Source organism: Pyrgilauda ruficollis, unplaced genomic scaffold (genome assembly GCF_017590135.1).
Source record: "Pyrgilauda ruficollis isolate IOZ18807 unplaced genomic scaffold, ASM1759013v1 scaffold268, whole genome shotgun sequence".
Taxonomy (NCBI): domain Eukaryota; kingdom Metazoa; phylum Chordata; class Aves; order Passeriformes; family Passeridae; genus Pyrgilauda; species Pyrgilauda ruficollis.
In genome coordinates, this window is record NW_024524022.1 from 221,167 (window position 1) to 236,390 (window position 15,224).

General features: G+C 43.7%; 1 protein-coding gene across 1 annotated transcript; it reads left to right on the top strand.

The window, feature by feature from the left end:
• Positions 1-4,461: 4,461 nt before the first annotated feature.
• On the top strand, positions 4,462-10,673 carry BTG4 (BTG anti-proliferation factor 4). Its single transcript, XM_041471415.1, has 4 exons — positions 4,462-4,634; positions 5,457-5,594; positions 9,235-9,430; positions 10,357-10,673. The coding sequence occupies exons 1-4, from the start codon at positions 4,462-4,464 to the stop codon at positions 10,531-10,533; spliced, it is 684 nt and encodes a 227-aa protein (XP_041327349.1). The 3' UTR covers positions 10,534-10,673.
• The last annotated feature ends 4,551 nt before the right edge of the window (positions 10,674-15,224 follow it).

Genomic DNA, 15,224 nt, shown 5'->3' on the forward strand with positions numbered 1-15,224 from the left:
TTCCCGAGGATGTTCCCATCCTTTCTCCAGGGATGTTCCCACCTTTTCCCCTGGGTTGCTCCCACCTTTTCCCCTGGTGCTCCCGGCGCCGAGTGTCCCTGGGCCAGCCCCTGCCTGGGAGCTTTGTGTACTGCTGTCACCATGGCCACCCCCATGGCCAGGGGGACCCGGGGACAGCTCAGGTGGCCCCAGCCGTGGGAGCTTTGTTGCAAGAGAGGTTTCCATGGGCAAAGTCAACACGGGAAACACGCCCAGAGCTCGGAATTCCCACCCAAAGGGCCCCAGGGGAGGGTGAGCCCTGGTGGCCCTGGTGGCACTGGTGGCACTGGTGGCCCTGGTGGCACTGGTGGCACTGGTGGCACTGGTGGGGGTCCCAGCTGCTGTCCCCGGGGCTCCAGCCTGGTGTGATTCCCACCAGGAATTGCCAAAGCAGCTGGGAGGGGTGGGTGTCCTGTGCTGTGCCACCTCCTGCACCTCTCCCCTGGTTTTGGGGTCTGCCCAGCCACTGCTCTGGGGTCTGTTCAGCTCTGAAAATCATGGCACACACACAGGAAGAAAACCCAGAAAATTTAAAGAGTTGTGTCAACAGCTCTTAGACTCCATAAGATAAACCCAGGTAGATTTGCAGTCTTTCATTTGTTGCTTGATTTTAGAATATCCTGGGTCAACCCCACTGGGGTTTTTAGGTTTATTTGATTACTTAAATCACTAAATCTGAAATAAAATTTTAGCAATATGGAGTATTCAAACCCTTACAATTTTTGTGGTGGTGATCAGAATCAGCTTCTGGTTCACTCCAGTCCACAATAATTCTTTTTGCTGGCTTAAGTACAGGTGTATAAGTTAATAACCTCCAGGTATGAGGTTTCTCCTGCCCTCTGATTTAGTGGTCCATGGAACTGGTGCTTCTGGGTGTGACCAGGACAGTGAGCAAACAAATGCAAGCTGCTTTTCCCTCAGGAGATTGTCACTGAGGATGCTTTTCCCTGTGGAAATCACTCAGCATTCCTGATTTTTATATCAATATCCACAAACTGCAGCTGCTTACCTGGTGGAACTGCCCGCCTTCCGTCACCCACAAAAATCAAATGCCTTGCAGAGGGGAGCTGCACTTCTTGATTTCCATTTTTCATCCTTTAAAACAGGAAAACTGTAAAAAAAAAGCCCTGCAGGGGTGGGTCCTGCCAGAGTGTGCTTGGGGGAGCTGTGTTTGCTCTTGGTTTGGGCTGCAGTTACTACAGAAACTGTCCCTGGGTCTGTCCCTGCCTGCCTCAAGCCTGGGCTTGCCTGCTGACCCAGGGACACATCTTTAATCTGGCTGGGAATGCTCCTGCCCAGCTGGGAGCCCATTTCAGTCCCACTGAAGGCTTTGGACACATTTCCCTGCTTTCAGCCAGCTCTGGATCAGTCCCGTGGATATCCAGGCGCTGGTTTTTAGTGGTTTGGCTTTTTTTAAAAAAAATTCCTAAAAAGGATTAAAACAGCATCACGTTCCAAAAGGCACAAACATCTCCTCATTCATCTCCTGGCTCGTCTCAGTCAGAGCACTTGGCTGTCCCTGCTGGGTTTTGCTAAAGCTGCTGGGATGAGAGCAGTTCCTGTTTGGATGCAGCTGGGAGCAGTGGGAGCAGTTTTTGGCTGCTGTTTGGTGGCTGTGCCAGTTTTGGTTCAGGCATTCTCTTCCTCAGCAGTTATTACCCAAACACCCAGGGCTGTGTTTTCTTCCAGCCAGCGACAGCTGACAGCTCTGGGAAGGATTGGAGCCTGATTAATGTCCCTAATTAACGAGACAGTCGTTAATTAGGGACATTGTCCTGCAGTGGGGTGCCACCACCACCCTCTGCTCTTCTGCCTTCTGTGACATTCACGGGAAAAAAATGCTTCAACTCCTGCATGGCATCAAAAACACCAAGTTAGAAGTTCTCTGAATCCCCATTTCACCCACAACTTGAACACTCAGAGCCAGCTGGGTGAATTGCTGAGAACTTTGCCCAAATTCCCCCCTGTTTGTTGTTTTAAATGTGTAGAATTTGACCTTCTGCCCATCCAAGATTTATCCCCTCAGTGCCTGGCTGGTTTCTCAGGTGAGGGCTTGGTTTGCTGCCCACCTGCAGTTCCTGTGCTGGCCATGGGAACAAGGAGCCCAACAGGAGGAGGAGGAGGAAGGGGAGGAAGAGGAGGAGGGATCCTGGTGGAACCCTGGCTGCTGAGGATTTTAGACTTCCTGTGCTGAAAGGATATAATTTTGGAAGCCTTTCCACAGCCTCAAAAGAACTCTGCGTTTGACCTGAGGCCGTGGAGAAGCTTCCAAAATTGATGGACAGCACTGGGATGGTGGGTGTGGAGTTTGAACAGAAGTGTGTGATATCACAGCATGGGAAATTTAAATACTGAAATACAGGATCCAGGCTTCCCTCTGATGTCCCTTGTGGATTCCAGCCCCTTATCACAGAATTTCCCCACTCACAGGAGATGAGGAGGTGGAGCAGGAGATCCTCAAAACCCCGTGCTGGGTCTCTGTGTGACCCCAGCCACGCTTGGGGCAGGAGGGTCCCTGGGGAATTGCTGGGGCTGAAATGGGGCAGGGTCAGGAATGGGGAGCAAACTGTGCTCTCCCCACCCTGGCTGCTGCTGCTTTCCAGTGGGAATGCTGCTTCGGCTTGGGTAGCTCAAGAATAAAAGGAAATCAAGGTTGAGAGGAAGAGGTCATGGCTTTTATTAGGTTACGATCTGATACTGAGGGAAAATGATGTGAAATCAAAGAAATCGGACTTAATACCCAGATTTTGGCCAGAAAGACAAAATCATCCCTAGAGGAATCCCAATCTGTGTGTCTGGGATTGTCTAGGAAACCTAGAATGGACTAAATTTACTGAGAGGAGCTAAAAAAATTAAAATTATGTGCATCACCCATCATTTTTAAATGGCAAATCTTCCTCTTTGACATTTCCCTGGACACCAATTTTGTCAGCTCAGGTAAAAACCCACAGATCTGTGGTGGCTGCCCTGGGTTTTTTGTAACACCTGCTTCTCCTGCAGTGATCAAAACTTTAAAGTCACTTGAGAGCTTTTATTTTGATTTAAAAAAATATATATTTTTAATATTTTAAAATATTTTTTTTTCTGTGTGACGCAAGCAAAATTAAAGAGCGAGGAAGGAGCTGTGTGAGTGGAGAGAAATGAAATCCAGAAACAGCCAGGAATTTGTGGTTTGGGGGCACAGTTTGTGCCTTCAGACTCTGAATTTCTCATCCCCTGCCTGGCACCACCCCAGGCTGAGGAGTGAGCATTGGAATTGGGGGGCTGCACATCCCCACCCCCCTTAGGAGCCACTTTTGAGCACTCAGCTTCTTTTTACTTTCATTTTTTCTTTTGCCTCCGCAGCTCCTGGGGTCTCACTCTGCAGACACAACTTCCTGAGGCAGCAAAAGGGGAAAAAAAAAGGAACAATCAGCTGTTCTCTGTGCCAAACATTTGAGGAACTGAGACATTTTCTGTGTTTTAAACGCCTGAAAAATGATATAAATCTGTGCTGATAATGGGAATTAGGAAGATCAGCGATGTGATAAATCCAGAATCCAGCAGTTTTCTAAATAAGGAACGCCAAATGTGAGGGTTTCACGTGGAAAATAATAGAAAAAAATAGAAAAAGAAAAAAAAAAAAAGGAAACAGGAAAAGGAAAAAAATAGAAGCAGTCCAGGACCATTCTAATAATTAATTAATAAGCCTGGTGCTGTTTTCTCGCGGTGAATATTAAATATTCCACAGGGATTTATGGGGTAGACTGATGGACAGAACAGAATTCAGCATGGAATCTGTTAAATCACCCTGAGAGAGTGAGCTGGTGTAGGAAAGAAGCCGAGGAGACTGGGAAGATTTTGGAATGGGTTGTTAATTAATCCAACACACACCTGCAGCTCCTGCCCACCTGAAGGTTCTTACATTCCTCAGCTCCATAAAAACCTGAGCCAGCCCTGCCAGGGAAGGAGGGAGGGAGTTTTTGGGTGCTGGGGTGGCTCCTGTGTCCGTGCTCCAGGGCCCTGGGGGGTTTTAGCTGATTTCTTGGTGCCTCTCTAAGCTGTTGGTGAAGTTTATCTCAAGTTTTTACTGTCTCTGCTGTGAAAAGGTGACATTTTTGGTCTTTTTTTTACATAAAAAGCTCTCTATTTGTAAGGCCTGCTGCTTGTGATATATGTGACAAATAAGAACTATTATATTTTAAACTCTTTTTTTAAAAATATTCTCTCTTAACTTGCTTAGTGCAGGTACATTCTAGCAGTGCATTAAGCTGGTTTTAATATCCCAAACCAAATTTAATCTGCTGTTTGGCAGTCAGGCTTCTCCAGGCTCCTTCTATCCTGGCTTGTGTGGATTTTGCAGCATCAGTTTTTGGAAGCTGATGGTGCCTTAATGTTATTAAACTTGTGTGCTGTGGCGTTCCCTCTCTGCTCCAGCTGAAGATGAAAGATGAAATCGCTGCCACGGTTTTCTTCATCACCAAGCTGGTGAAGAGGGAGGACAGGCTGAGCAAGCACAAAATGGAGAAGTTTGCAGCCAAGCTGACCACGCTGCTGTTCGAGAAGTACAAAAACCACTGGTACCTGGACAACCCCTCCCGAGGCCAAGCCTTCAGGTGAGAGGGCTCGAGGGACAATTCCTGGAGGCCTTCAAGTGAAATAAATAATGCAGAGTGAACCACCAGGATACCCCTGAAGGTTGAAAGAAGAATTATTAATTGGTGAAAGTTTATTTTTTTTAATTTGTAAATGTGGGATTAGAGAACTGAGGTGAATTTTTTTTTTTTTTTAACCTCTAAATGTGGGATTAGAAAACTGAAGTGGAAATATTTTTTTTTAACCTGTAAATGTGTTATTAGAGAACTGAGGTGGAATTTTTCTTTCTTTTCTTTTACCTGTAAAGATGGGATTAGAATACAGAGGTGGAAATCTTTTTATTTTACCTGTAAATGTGGAATTAGAGAATTGAGGTGGAAATCTTTTTATTTTACCTGTAGATGTGTGGTTAAAGAATTGAGGTGGAAATCATTTTTTTACGTGTCAATGTGGGATTAGAGAAGTGAGGTGGAAATCTTTATTTACCTGTAAATGTGGGATTAGAGAACTGAGGTGGATTTTTTAAAAAAAAATATTTTTAACTTGTAAATGTGTTATTAGATAGCTGAGGTGGAAATCTTAAGACCAGTGTTTCAAATAGCCCCTGGCTCCCAGGATGCAGAATTCAAGCTGTCTCAAAGCGACTTTTGGGGTGGTTTTGTTTCCAACACTAAATCAGTGACTTGCCTCATCAGCTATTGATGAGAGCTAAAAGCCAGGTCCTGTTTGAGCTGATAAACCAGCTTGTGAGGCTGAATTTCTGCTCGGGGCTCTAAGGGAGAGCACCAACAGCTCAAAAGCGACAACAAACGGAGATTTTGGGCGCGCCCTGCTGTCCCCAGGTGCATCAGGATCAACAAGCACCAGGCTCGGGATCCGCTGCTGGAGCGGGCTTGCGCGGAGAGCGACGTGGACTTCCAGCTGCTGGGCCTGCCCGAGGAGATGACGCTGTGGGTGGATCCCTTCCAGGTGTGCTGCAGGTGAGCTCCGCCTGGCCTCGCGCTGGGCGTGGGCAGGAGGAATGGTGGGTCTGACTTCGTGTGCTCAGGAGGCTAGTTTATTGTTTTGGTATTATATTGTATTAAATTATGTGTTAGGTATTAAATATATGTGATATAATTTAACAGAGTATACATGTCACTATTTAATTTAATATATTACATAATTTAATTTATTATATTGTTTATTACGTAACTTAACGCCTTATGTTACGTAACTTAACGCCTTATGTTACGTAACTTAACGCCTTATGTTACGTAACTTAACGCCTTATGTTACGTAACTTAACGCCTTATGTTACGTAACTTAACGCCTTATGTTACGTAACTTAACGCCTTATGTTACGTAACTTAACGCCTTATGTTACGTAACTTAACGCCTTATGTTACGTAACTTAACGCCTTATGTTACGTAACTTAACGCCTTATGTTACGTAACTTAACGCCTTATGTTACGTAACTTAACGCCTTATGTTACGTAACTTAACGCCTTATGTTACGTAACTTAACGCCTTATGTTACGTAACTTAACGCCTTATGTTACGTAACTTAACGCCTTATGTTACGTAACTTAACGCCTTATGTTACGTAACTTAACGCCTTATGTTACGTAACTTAACGCCTTATGTTACGTAACTTAACGCCTTATGTTACGTAACTTAAACGCCTTATGTTACGTAACTTAAACGCCTTATGTTACGTAACTTAAACACCTTATTTAATACATTATTTAATATATACATATGTTTTGAATATATACTTTAATATATATTTATCTATTATATTATATATATAATCTGTAAATATATATTATGTCTTAAATTATATTAAATACTCTACTGTACTAAGGAATACAGAAAGGACACAGACAGAAGGGTAAAGAGACAATAATGAAAGCTCGTTACTTTCTCCAGAGTCCTGACACAGCTCGACCCTGATTGGCCAATAAGTCAAAACAACTCACAGCAAAAACCCAATAAAGCAACCACCTGTGGGTAAACAATCTCCAAACACATTCCACATGAGCACAACACAGGAGAAGCAAATGAGCTAAGAATTTTTTTCCTTTTTCTCTGAGGCTTCTCAGCTTCCCGGGAGAAAAATCCTGGGCGAAGAGATTTTTTCAGAAAATATGAATCTGACACCTTGGGAGCAGAGGCTGGCCAGAGCTAAAGGAATAAAGTGGGGATTTATTGAAAGGTTTTTGCATCTTGGGCAGTACAGGAGCCTGGCCATGGCTCCACCCTAGATGGAACATGAGTCAGGAATTTTCACCCTTTTATCAGTTTTGCTCCATTTCCATGTTGGGTAACGCCTTATGTTACGTAACTTAACTTAACGCCTTATGTTACGTAACTTAACTTAACGCCTTATGTTACGTAACTTAACTTAACGCCTTATGTTACGTAACTTAACGCCTTATGTTACGTAACTTAACGCCTTATGTTACGTAACTTAACTTAACGCCTTATGTTACGTAACTTAACTTAACGCCTTATGTTACGTAACTTAACTTAACGCCTTATGTTACGTAACTTAACTTAACGCCTTATGTTACGTAACTTAACGCCTTATGTTACGTAACTTAACGCCTTATGTTACGTAACTTAACTTAACGCCTTATGTTACGTAACTTAACTTAACGCCTTATGTTACGTAACTTAACTTAACGCCTTATGTTACGTAACTTAACTTAACGCCTTATGTTACGTAACTTAACGCCTTATGTTACGTAACTTAACGCCTTATGTTACGTAACTTAACTTAACGCCTTATGTTACGTAACTTAACTTAACGCCTTATGTTACGTAACTTAACTTAACGCCTTATGTTACGTAACTTAACTTAACGCCTTATGTTACGTAACTTAACGCCTTATGTTACGTAACTTAACGCCTTATGTTACGTAACTTAACTTAACGCCTTATGTTACGTAACTTAACTTAACGCCTTATGTTACGTAACTTAACTTAACGCCTTATGTTACGTAACTTAACTTAACGCCTTATGTTACGTAACTTAACGCCTTATGTTACGTAACTTAACGCCTTATGTTACGTAACTTAACTTAACGCCTTATGTTACGTAACTTAACTTAACGCCTTATGTTACGTAACTTAACTTAACGCCTTATGTTACGTAACTTAACTTAACGCCTTATGTTACGTAACTTAACGCCTTATGTTACGTAACTTAACGCCTTATGTTACGTAACTTAACTTAACGCCTTATGTTACGTAACTTAACTTAACGCCTTATGTTACGTAACTTAACTTAACGCCTTATGTTACGTAACTTAACTTAACGCCTTATGTTACGTAACTTAACGCCTTATGTTACGTAACTTAACGCCTTATGTTACGTAACTTAACTTAACGCCTTATGTTACGTAACTTAACTTAACGCCTTATGTTACGTAACTTAACTTAACGCCTTATGTTACGTAACTTAACTTAACGCCTTATGTTACGTAACTTAACGCCTTATGTTACGTAACTTAACGCCTTATGTTACGTAACTTAACTTAACGCCTTATGTTACGTAACTTAACTTAACGCCTTATGTTACGTAACTTAACTTAACGCCTTATGTTACGTAACTTAACTTAACGCCTTATGTTACGTAACTTAACGCCTTATGTTACGTAACTTAACGCCTTATGTTACGTAACTTAACGCCTTATGTTACGTAACTTAAACGCCTTATGTTACGTAACTTAAACACCTTATTTAATACATTATTTAATATATACATATGTTTTGATTATATACTTTAATATATATTTATCTATTATATTATATATATAATATGTAAATATATATTAGGTCTTAAATTATATTAAATACTCTACTGTACTAAGGAATACAGAAAGGACACAGACAGAAGGGTAAAGAGACAATAATGAAAGCTCGTTACTTTCTCCAGAGTCCTGACACAGCTCGACCCTGATTGGCCAATAAGTCAAAACAACTCACAGCAAAAACCCAATAAAGCAACCACCTGTGGGTAAACAATCTCCAAACACATTCCACATGAGCACAACACAGGAGAAGCAGATGAGCTAAGAATTGTTTTCATTTTTCTCTGAGGCTTCTCAGCTTCCCGGGAGAAAAATCCTGGGCGAAGAGATTTTTCCAGAAAATTTGAATCTGACACCTTGGGAGCAGAGGCTGACCAGAGCTAAAGGAATAAAGTGGGGATTTATTGAAAGGTTTTTGCATCTTGGGCAGTACAGGAGCCTGGCCATGGCTCCACCCTAGATGGAACATGAGTCAGGAATTTTCACCCTTTTATCAGTTTTGCTCCATTTCCATGTTGGGGTTCATTGTCCAATTCCAGCTCCAGGTGATGCAGTCCCACCCTCCCAGTTTGCTCTCCTACAATTCTGCTGTTTGCACTTTTTGGGCTGAAGCTGCAGCGGTGCCCTTGATTTTGGGGCTGGAAAAGGATTGTTCTGTGTGACTGAGCTGCGAGGAGAACTTTGCTGGGGGCTTACAAACGCCAAGTGCTGGGAGTTCCATCAGCCTAAAGCTTCTCCCAGCATTAACCCCTGAGGGTTTGGCACCTTGTGGGGCGAGCTGGCCGCTGGCAGAGCAGCAGCACCCACCTGCAGCCCTTGCAGGTACGGCGAGAGGAGCCGGCCCTTCACCGTGGCATACTTTGATGGCGAGGAGAACCCCGAGCTGCCCCAGCAGATCAGCCTGGCCGTGGGCAGGGCAGCCCTGGACTGTCACTCCAGCACCTCCTCGGATGAAGAGACCTTCAGCAAGGAGCCCAGAGCCATCCCCACCGTCAGCAACCCCAACAGCATCTACCAGGTGAGCCGGGGCTCTTGGGGACTCTTCATCCTAAAATCCCTCCAGAGAGGTGCTGGCAGGGGGGGTCAGGCTCTTCTCTCAGTGACAGGATGGGAGAAAACAGCCCTGAGCTGCTTCAAGGGAAGTTCAGATTTAATTTCTCCCCTGGAAGGGTTTTCCAGCCCTGGCAGGTGGGGTCAGGCTCCTCTCCCAGGGACAGGATGGGAGAAAACAGCCCTGAGCTGCTCCAAGGGAGGTTCAGATTTAATTTCTCCCCTGGAAGAGTTTTCCAGCCCTGACAGGTGGGGTCAGGCTCCTTTTCTATGGACAGGATGGGAGAAAACAGCCCTGAGCTGCTCCAAGGGAGGTTCAGATTTAATTTCTCCCCTGGAAGGGTTTGCCATCCCTGACAGGTGGGGTCAGGCTCCTTTTCCATGGACAGGATGGGAGAAAACAGCCCTGAGCTGCTCCAAGGGAGGTTCAGATTTAATTTGTCCCCTGGAATGGTTTTCCAGCCCTGGCAGGTGGTGTCACTGTCCCATAAAATTGTGCACAGCCTGGTTTTAGATGTCAAACTTGTCCGTGCTTTGTGAAACAAAGTTTAGGAGCTGTGGCCCTGTTTCTTGCTAATTCTCTTTACAGCACTCCATGTGTTTTTAGAGCAGTGTATGAACTATTTGAAGAATTGTTTCCATGAAGAATTGAGTTGTTTCCATGGGGTGCTGACCAGCCCTGATGGAGCCACCATCCCTGGGGAGGGTTTCCAAGTTGTGGCCCTTGGGGACACTGCTCAGGGCTTGTCCTTGGAGGCTTTTCCCAGCCTCAGTGGTGCTGTGGGTGGGATGAGCTCTGGGAGGAGGCAGCAGGAAGGACTGGGGTGGCCGGACTGCTCCCCCACCTTCCCCAGCACATTTTAACATTCATTTTTCCCCCTTTTTGCTGCTGAGTTTGGTGACTTCTGCAAGGCTCCCCCCCAGCCCTGGTGGCAGTACCTGCACAGGAAGCCCCCCGCGGCCGAGGGCTCCCACTTTGGCCAGCACAGGGGCTACAGGACCTACAGACCCACGGCCACCTTCGCTGGCCCACGTGTGGACAGGTACCACTGGATCAACACCAAGAGGTAGAGCCGGGGCTCCTCGGGGCTTGTGGAGCCCTGCTTTTGTGAGGGGGTGAAGGCTGGCACTGCAAAACCTCATAAAAACAGCACTTCCTGTGGAATCCCTGTCTCTGACTATTTATCGATATTTTCGGGGGTATTTGTTTGTTTTTTCTTCTTCTTCCTGGATTTTAAATGTTTTTAATTGATGTTAACATAAGACTGAAGATGTAATGTGAGGCTCTGCTTGTGAGTTAAAAAGGAAATGCATAAATCAATAAATCTGCTGATGTTTTTTTATTAAAGCCAGCTGCTGGTGGTGCCTTGAAGGGTGTTCAGGAGCTTTTTGGTGCAAACACCAGCAGGTGAAGGAAGATAAAACCACCCCAAGCTGCTTTGAAAAACACTTTGCTTCCTTCTGGCAAAGGTGTCAGGAGCCAAGACCTAAATGTCACCAGCAGAAGTGTCTGGGGTATTTAGTGACTCACAAAAATATTTAAATTCTGCTGTGCCCCCATGAGTTTTGTATTGATAGGGGGAAAAAAAAAAAAGAATTTTGAGTGATTTTGCTCTTCCCTCACTTGTTTTTTATCTACCCTGGAGGCTGGGCTGATGTTTCACTGATTGGGAAATATTGAATGTTTCATGTTTTGGGGTTTGGCTCTGGAATTTGGGAGGAGGACAGACTCACTCCCCAGGTTTAAGAGCAGGAATGGTCCTGGACAGTGCATTCCTGGCTGGGTGGGAGCACAGAGCTGAAACAAGGCGACTTCAGAAGTCGCTTCAGTGGTGGAAAAGAATATTTCTTGCACTTTAAGTGTAATTAAACAGATGTAATTAACCCAAGTAACTGTATCTGCAGTTTTTGCTGTGTCATAAAATCAGAAAACTGCAGCTCTCAGCTGCAGAGGCCTCAGAACACCTCGTGGAGTGATGCATTAGTTTAAAGAATAATTTATTTCTCACTAGGACTTGAGTGGTTCTATATTTTGCTGCTGTTCCTGGAAACCCTGACTCTGGGATTTTTGCAGCAATATTTCTTCTCAGCGCTTGGATGTGGCCAGAAATGTCATTTCCTGCAGCCAAAGTATTGTCACTTCCATCCCTGCACTGCTCTCCCTCCTGATTTAATGAGCATTTGGGATGGAGAGGGGAAACACTGGAATTGAGGCAGAAATAGAGATTTGCTTTGGGATGGAGAGGAGAAACACTGGAATTGAGGCAGAAATAGAGATTTGCTTTGGGATGGAGGGGAGAAACACCAGAATTAAAGCAGAAATAGAGATTTCCTTTGGGATGGAGAGGAGAAACACTGGAATTAAGGCAGAAATAGAGATTTGCTTTGGGATGGAGAGGGGAAACACCGGAATTGAGGCAGAAATAGAGATTTGCTTTGGGATGGAGAGGAGAAACACCAGAATTGAGGCAGAAATAGAGATTTGCATTGGGCTGGAGCCTAATGCCCAGTGCAGAGGAGCAGGAACCAACCACGGAGTTCTGAGCATCACAACTTTCTGCCCTGGGCTATTTCCTCTTCCAAAGCATTGATTTGTTTCAGCAAACTCTCCTTCTCCAAGCTGGTTATTTCAAGGTAATAGGAGAGCAGATCTTCGTTGCCTTCACTGCTTAAGAACTGCTCTTCATCCTCTGCAATCTGCAGCAGCTCCTCAGTCAAAGCATCCACTCGATCCTCCAGCTCTGAGGGGGACAGGGAATTCACGGTTTGCTCCTTGGGGCTAAAAAAAAAACCAGGGAAAAGTTGAAATTGGGAGGGGAGAAATGGCAATATTAAAAGTTTATCTGCACGGGAGCAGGGCTGGTTCCAGCTGTGCTCCTGCCGGAGGAAGCTGCAGCCAGATGTGCACGGGGAGCCTGCAAACAGCTGTGCAGATGTGCACAAAGAGCCTGGAAAGCACAGCTGGCACCTCTGCTTCCCCAAAATCACTGCCCTCGCCCACACAGGATCGGGGATCTCCTCCTCAGCCACAAACCCCCCAAGGTAAACTTCCTGAGGGGAAAAACTTGCAAAAAAAAAAGTGTTTTTGTGAGCAGAAATGAGGGAACAGCACGGATTTGTCACCTTGTCTGCGTTTCCTGCTGCAGGTGGGTGATCCTCGCTGCAGGAGCTGGAGTGGTTTTCTCATTTTCTCCACTTTTTAACCCCTCTGTGCGAGCAGCAGAGGCTTTTAAAGTGCTCCTCGAGGAGTAGCCTGGGCAAGAAAACAGGAGGGAAATATGTTTTCTGCAAGAAAAAGTATAATTTTTTTCAAAATTTACCTTAGCTTTGGTGAGGCCTGGCGAGGAACACTGAGTCTTACAGGTGATTTCACCAATTTAATTTGCTCATTAAGCCCAAGGAGATCTTTGACAAAACGGGAGCAAAAAATCTGATTTGCAGGAGAATCTTGTGGATTTAAAGCTGAGTTTATAACTCCTGCTGAGCTGAGCTCTACCTGCTCTTTTCCCCCTGTTCTCTCCTCCTCCTCCTCCTCCTCTTCCTCCCCTTTTCCTGGCGTGCTCAGAGCCTTCAGCCAAAGCTTTTTCAGCAGGGAGATTTCATCCATCACCCTGTGATACAGAACTTTCACCTGAGGTACAAAACAAAGAGAAAATGAATAAAAATTTATAAAAAAATAAAATAAAAAAGCTGATTTTTGGAGTGAATAATAATTTGGTGGAATTTCCCTTTTTGTACTAAAGCCCAAACTGGGACAATTTTTGGTGCAAGCACATTGATGGCAGTTGGGCTCAGACTGGGGAATGATGATTTTTCCCACGTTATTTATTATTAATCATTAAATTAATATTTATTTATTATTTATCTGTGATCCAGCTCCCTCTGCTGTCTTTAAAACCTCACCTGGAGTTCCCAGAGTGCCACAGGTGGGCTCAGATTTGGGCTGTGAAATGTTTTCCTATTGATTTCAGCAGCAAAATCAATATATTTACTATAAAAAAATTAAAATTTTTATTACACTCATCAAGTCTTTTATTCATCTCTCCTCAGTTTAACCTCCAGTGTAAAAAAATCCACTTTTTATTTCATTTTATGGGTAGAAAGTTGAAGCTGGAAGCTGAAGTCACTTTCCAAAAATTATCAGTTCAGTAGCAAGAGAAGAAATTCCAAGAAAATCAAAATATTTTATCTTAAAACTCATCTTAACTCAAAGCTCCTCTTCCAACTTTTCAGAAAACGAGCAGAGATTTATTTATCAAACCCTAAACCGCTGAAAATCGAAATCAAGATTCTACCTCAGTCAAGCCTTGATGAAACAACATGAATAGAAAAAAAAAAAAAAATACTCAATTTTAGGGCTTTTCTACGCTAAAATCAGCAGAAAAAAAATTAATTATTAACGAATAATTCTATTTTTATCGAAAATAAGAATTTTTACCTCTTCTTTGAAGCGGCCCAGGGTGGCGGTGACGGACTGGGAGTGCCTCAGCAGCAGCTCGAAGAAAACTTTGGTGTTGAAAGAATCCAGGTCCAGCGGCTCCTCGGGCTGCCCTCGCCTGGCTGGGAACGGGAATTTCGTTAATTAGGTGTGTTCATTTTAATTAATTTTATTTGTTTGGTTTCTGCGTTGTTGGTTTCAGGCTGGTTCTGAGCGGGGAATTGCTGCCGCGGCCCCGGATGAAGCAGCCTGGAGGCGGAATTTGGGGTTTGTGATGTGCGGAACGCCCCTGGTTTGGGGGTTTTTGGGGTTTTTTCTTTTGGGTTTTGGGGTTTTTTGGGGGGTTTTGGGTTTTTGGGGTTTTTGGGTTTTTAGGGTTTTTTGGGTTTTCAGGGTACAATTTAATTTGCTCATTAAGCCCAAGGAGATCTTTGACAAAACGGGAGCAAAAAATCTGATTTGCAGGAGAATCTTGTGGATTTAAAGCTGAAATAATATTAGAATAAAATAAGGGGGAGTGGCAGGGCTTTTCTCTCTCTCTTACCTGGTGATAAATTGTTTTTTCTGTTTTCCTCCAGCAGCTGGAGCACGGACTGGAGCAGTGGGATCAGTTTTTGGGGGATGAACTCCCGTGGATCACTTGGCATTTCACTGCTGCCGTAAATCCTGGGGCTCTGGGAGCTCCCAAAGCCCCGTGGGGACCCAGGGGAAGGCACCTGGAACAGCACACAGGCTCTGACGTCCGTCAAAAATAGGATTTTATAAAACCAAACCTCCTGGCATCTCCCGCCTTTTCTTGTAAAAATTAAATTTTGGGTTAATAGCAGATTGTTCCAAGCCAGCAATTTAAAAACCTTTCCCAGTGGTTATTGTCCCAAACTCTGTGCTTTTCACACCCTCCAAATTAATAGAAATATTGCAAATATAATCTGAATATTGACTTATATTTAGTGTCTTTCTCGAGTAAGTATTTTGTTATTTTGCTCTGATCCCCTGCAGTTTTTGGGCGTCACCTATTGTTTATGGACAAATTGTTTTGCAGCCTATAAAATATTAAACATGTGCTGCACTGAAAGTGACATTTTACGTGGCTGTGCCTAAAATTTCTAGAAGAGAATTCAATTTCTTATTCCGTGTATAAATTCAATTCACCATTCCATGGATAAATGTGATTTGCTATTCCATGTGTGAATTCAACTTGTTATTCCATGTAGAAATTCAATTTACTGTTCCATGTGTAAATTCAACTTGTTATTCCATGTATAATTTCAATTCACCATTGCATGTATAAATTTAGTTTGTTATTCCATGTAAAATTTCAATT

Excerpts from the sequence above, each read along its gene's own strand:
- BTG4 (XM_041471415.1), top strand. The coding sequence starts at position 4,462 with ATGAAAGATGAAATCGCTGCCACGGTTTTCTTCATCACCAAGCTGGTG. Across the intron at positions 4,635-5,456 it reads TCCCGAGGCCAAGCCTTCAG|GTGCATCAGGATCAACAAGC; the intron begins GTGAGAGGGCTC and ends TGCTGTCCCCAG. Across the intron at positions 5,595-9,234 it reads CCCTTCCAGGTGTGCTGCAG|GTACGGCGAGAGGAGCCGGC; the intron begins GTGAGCTCCGCC and ends CAGCCCTTGCAG.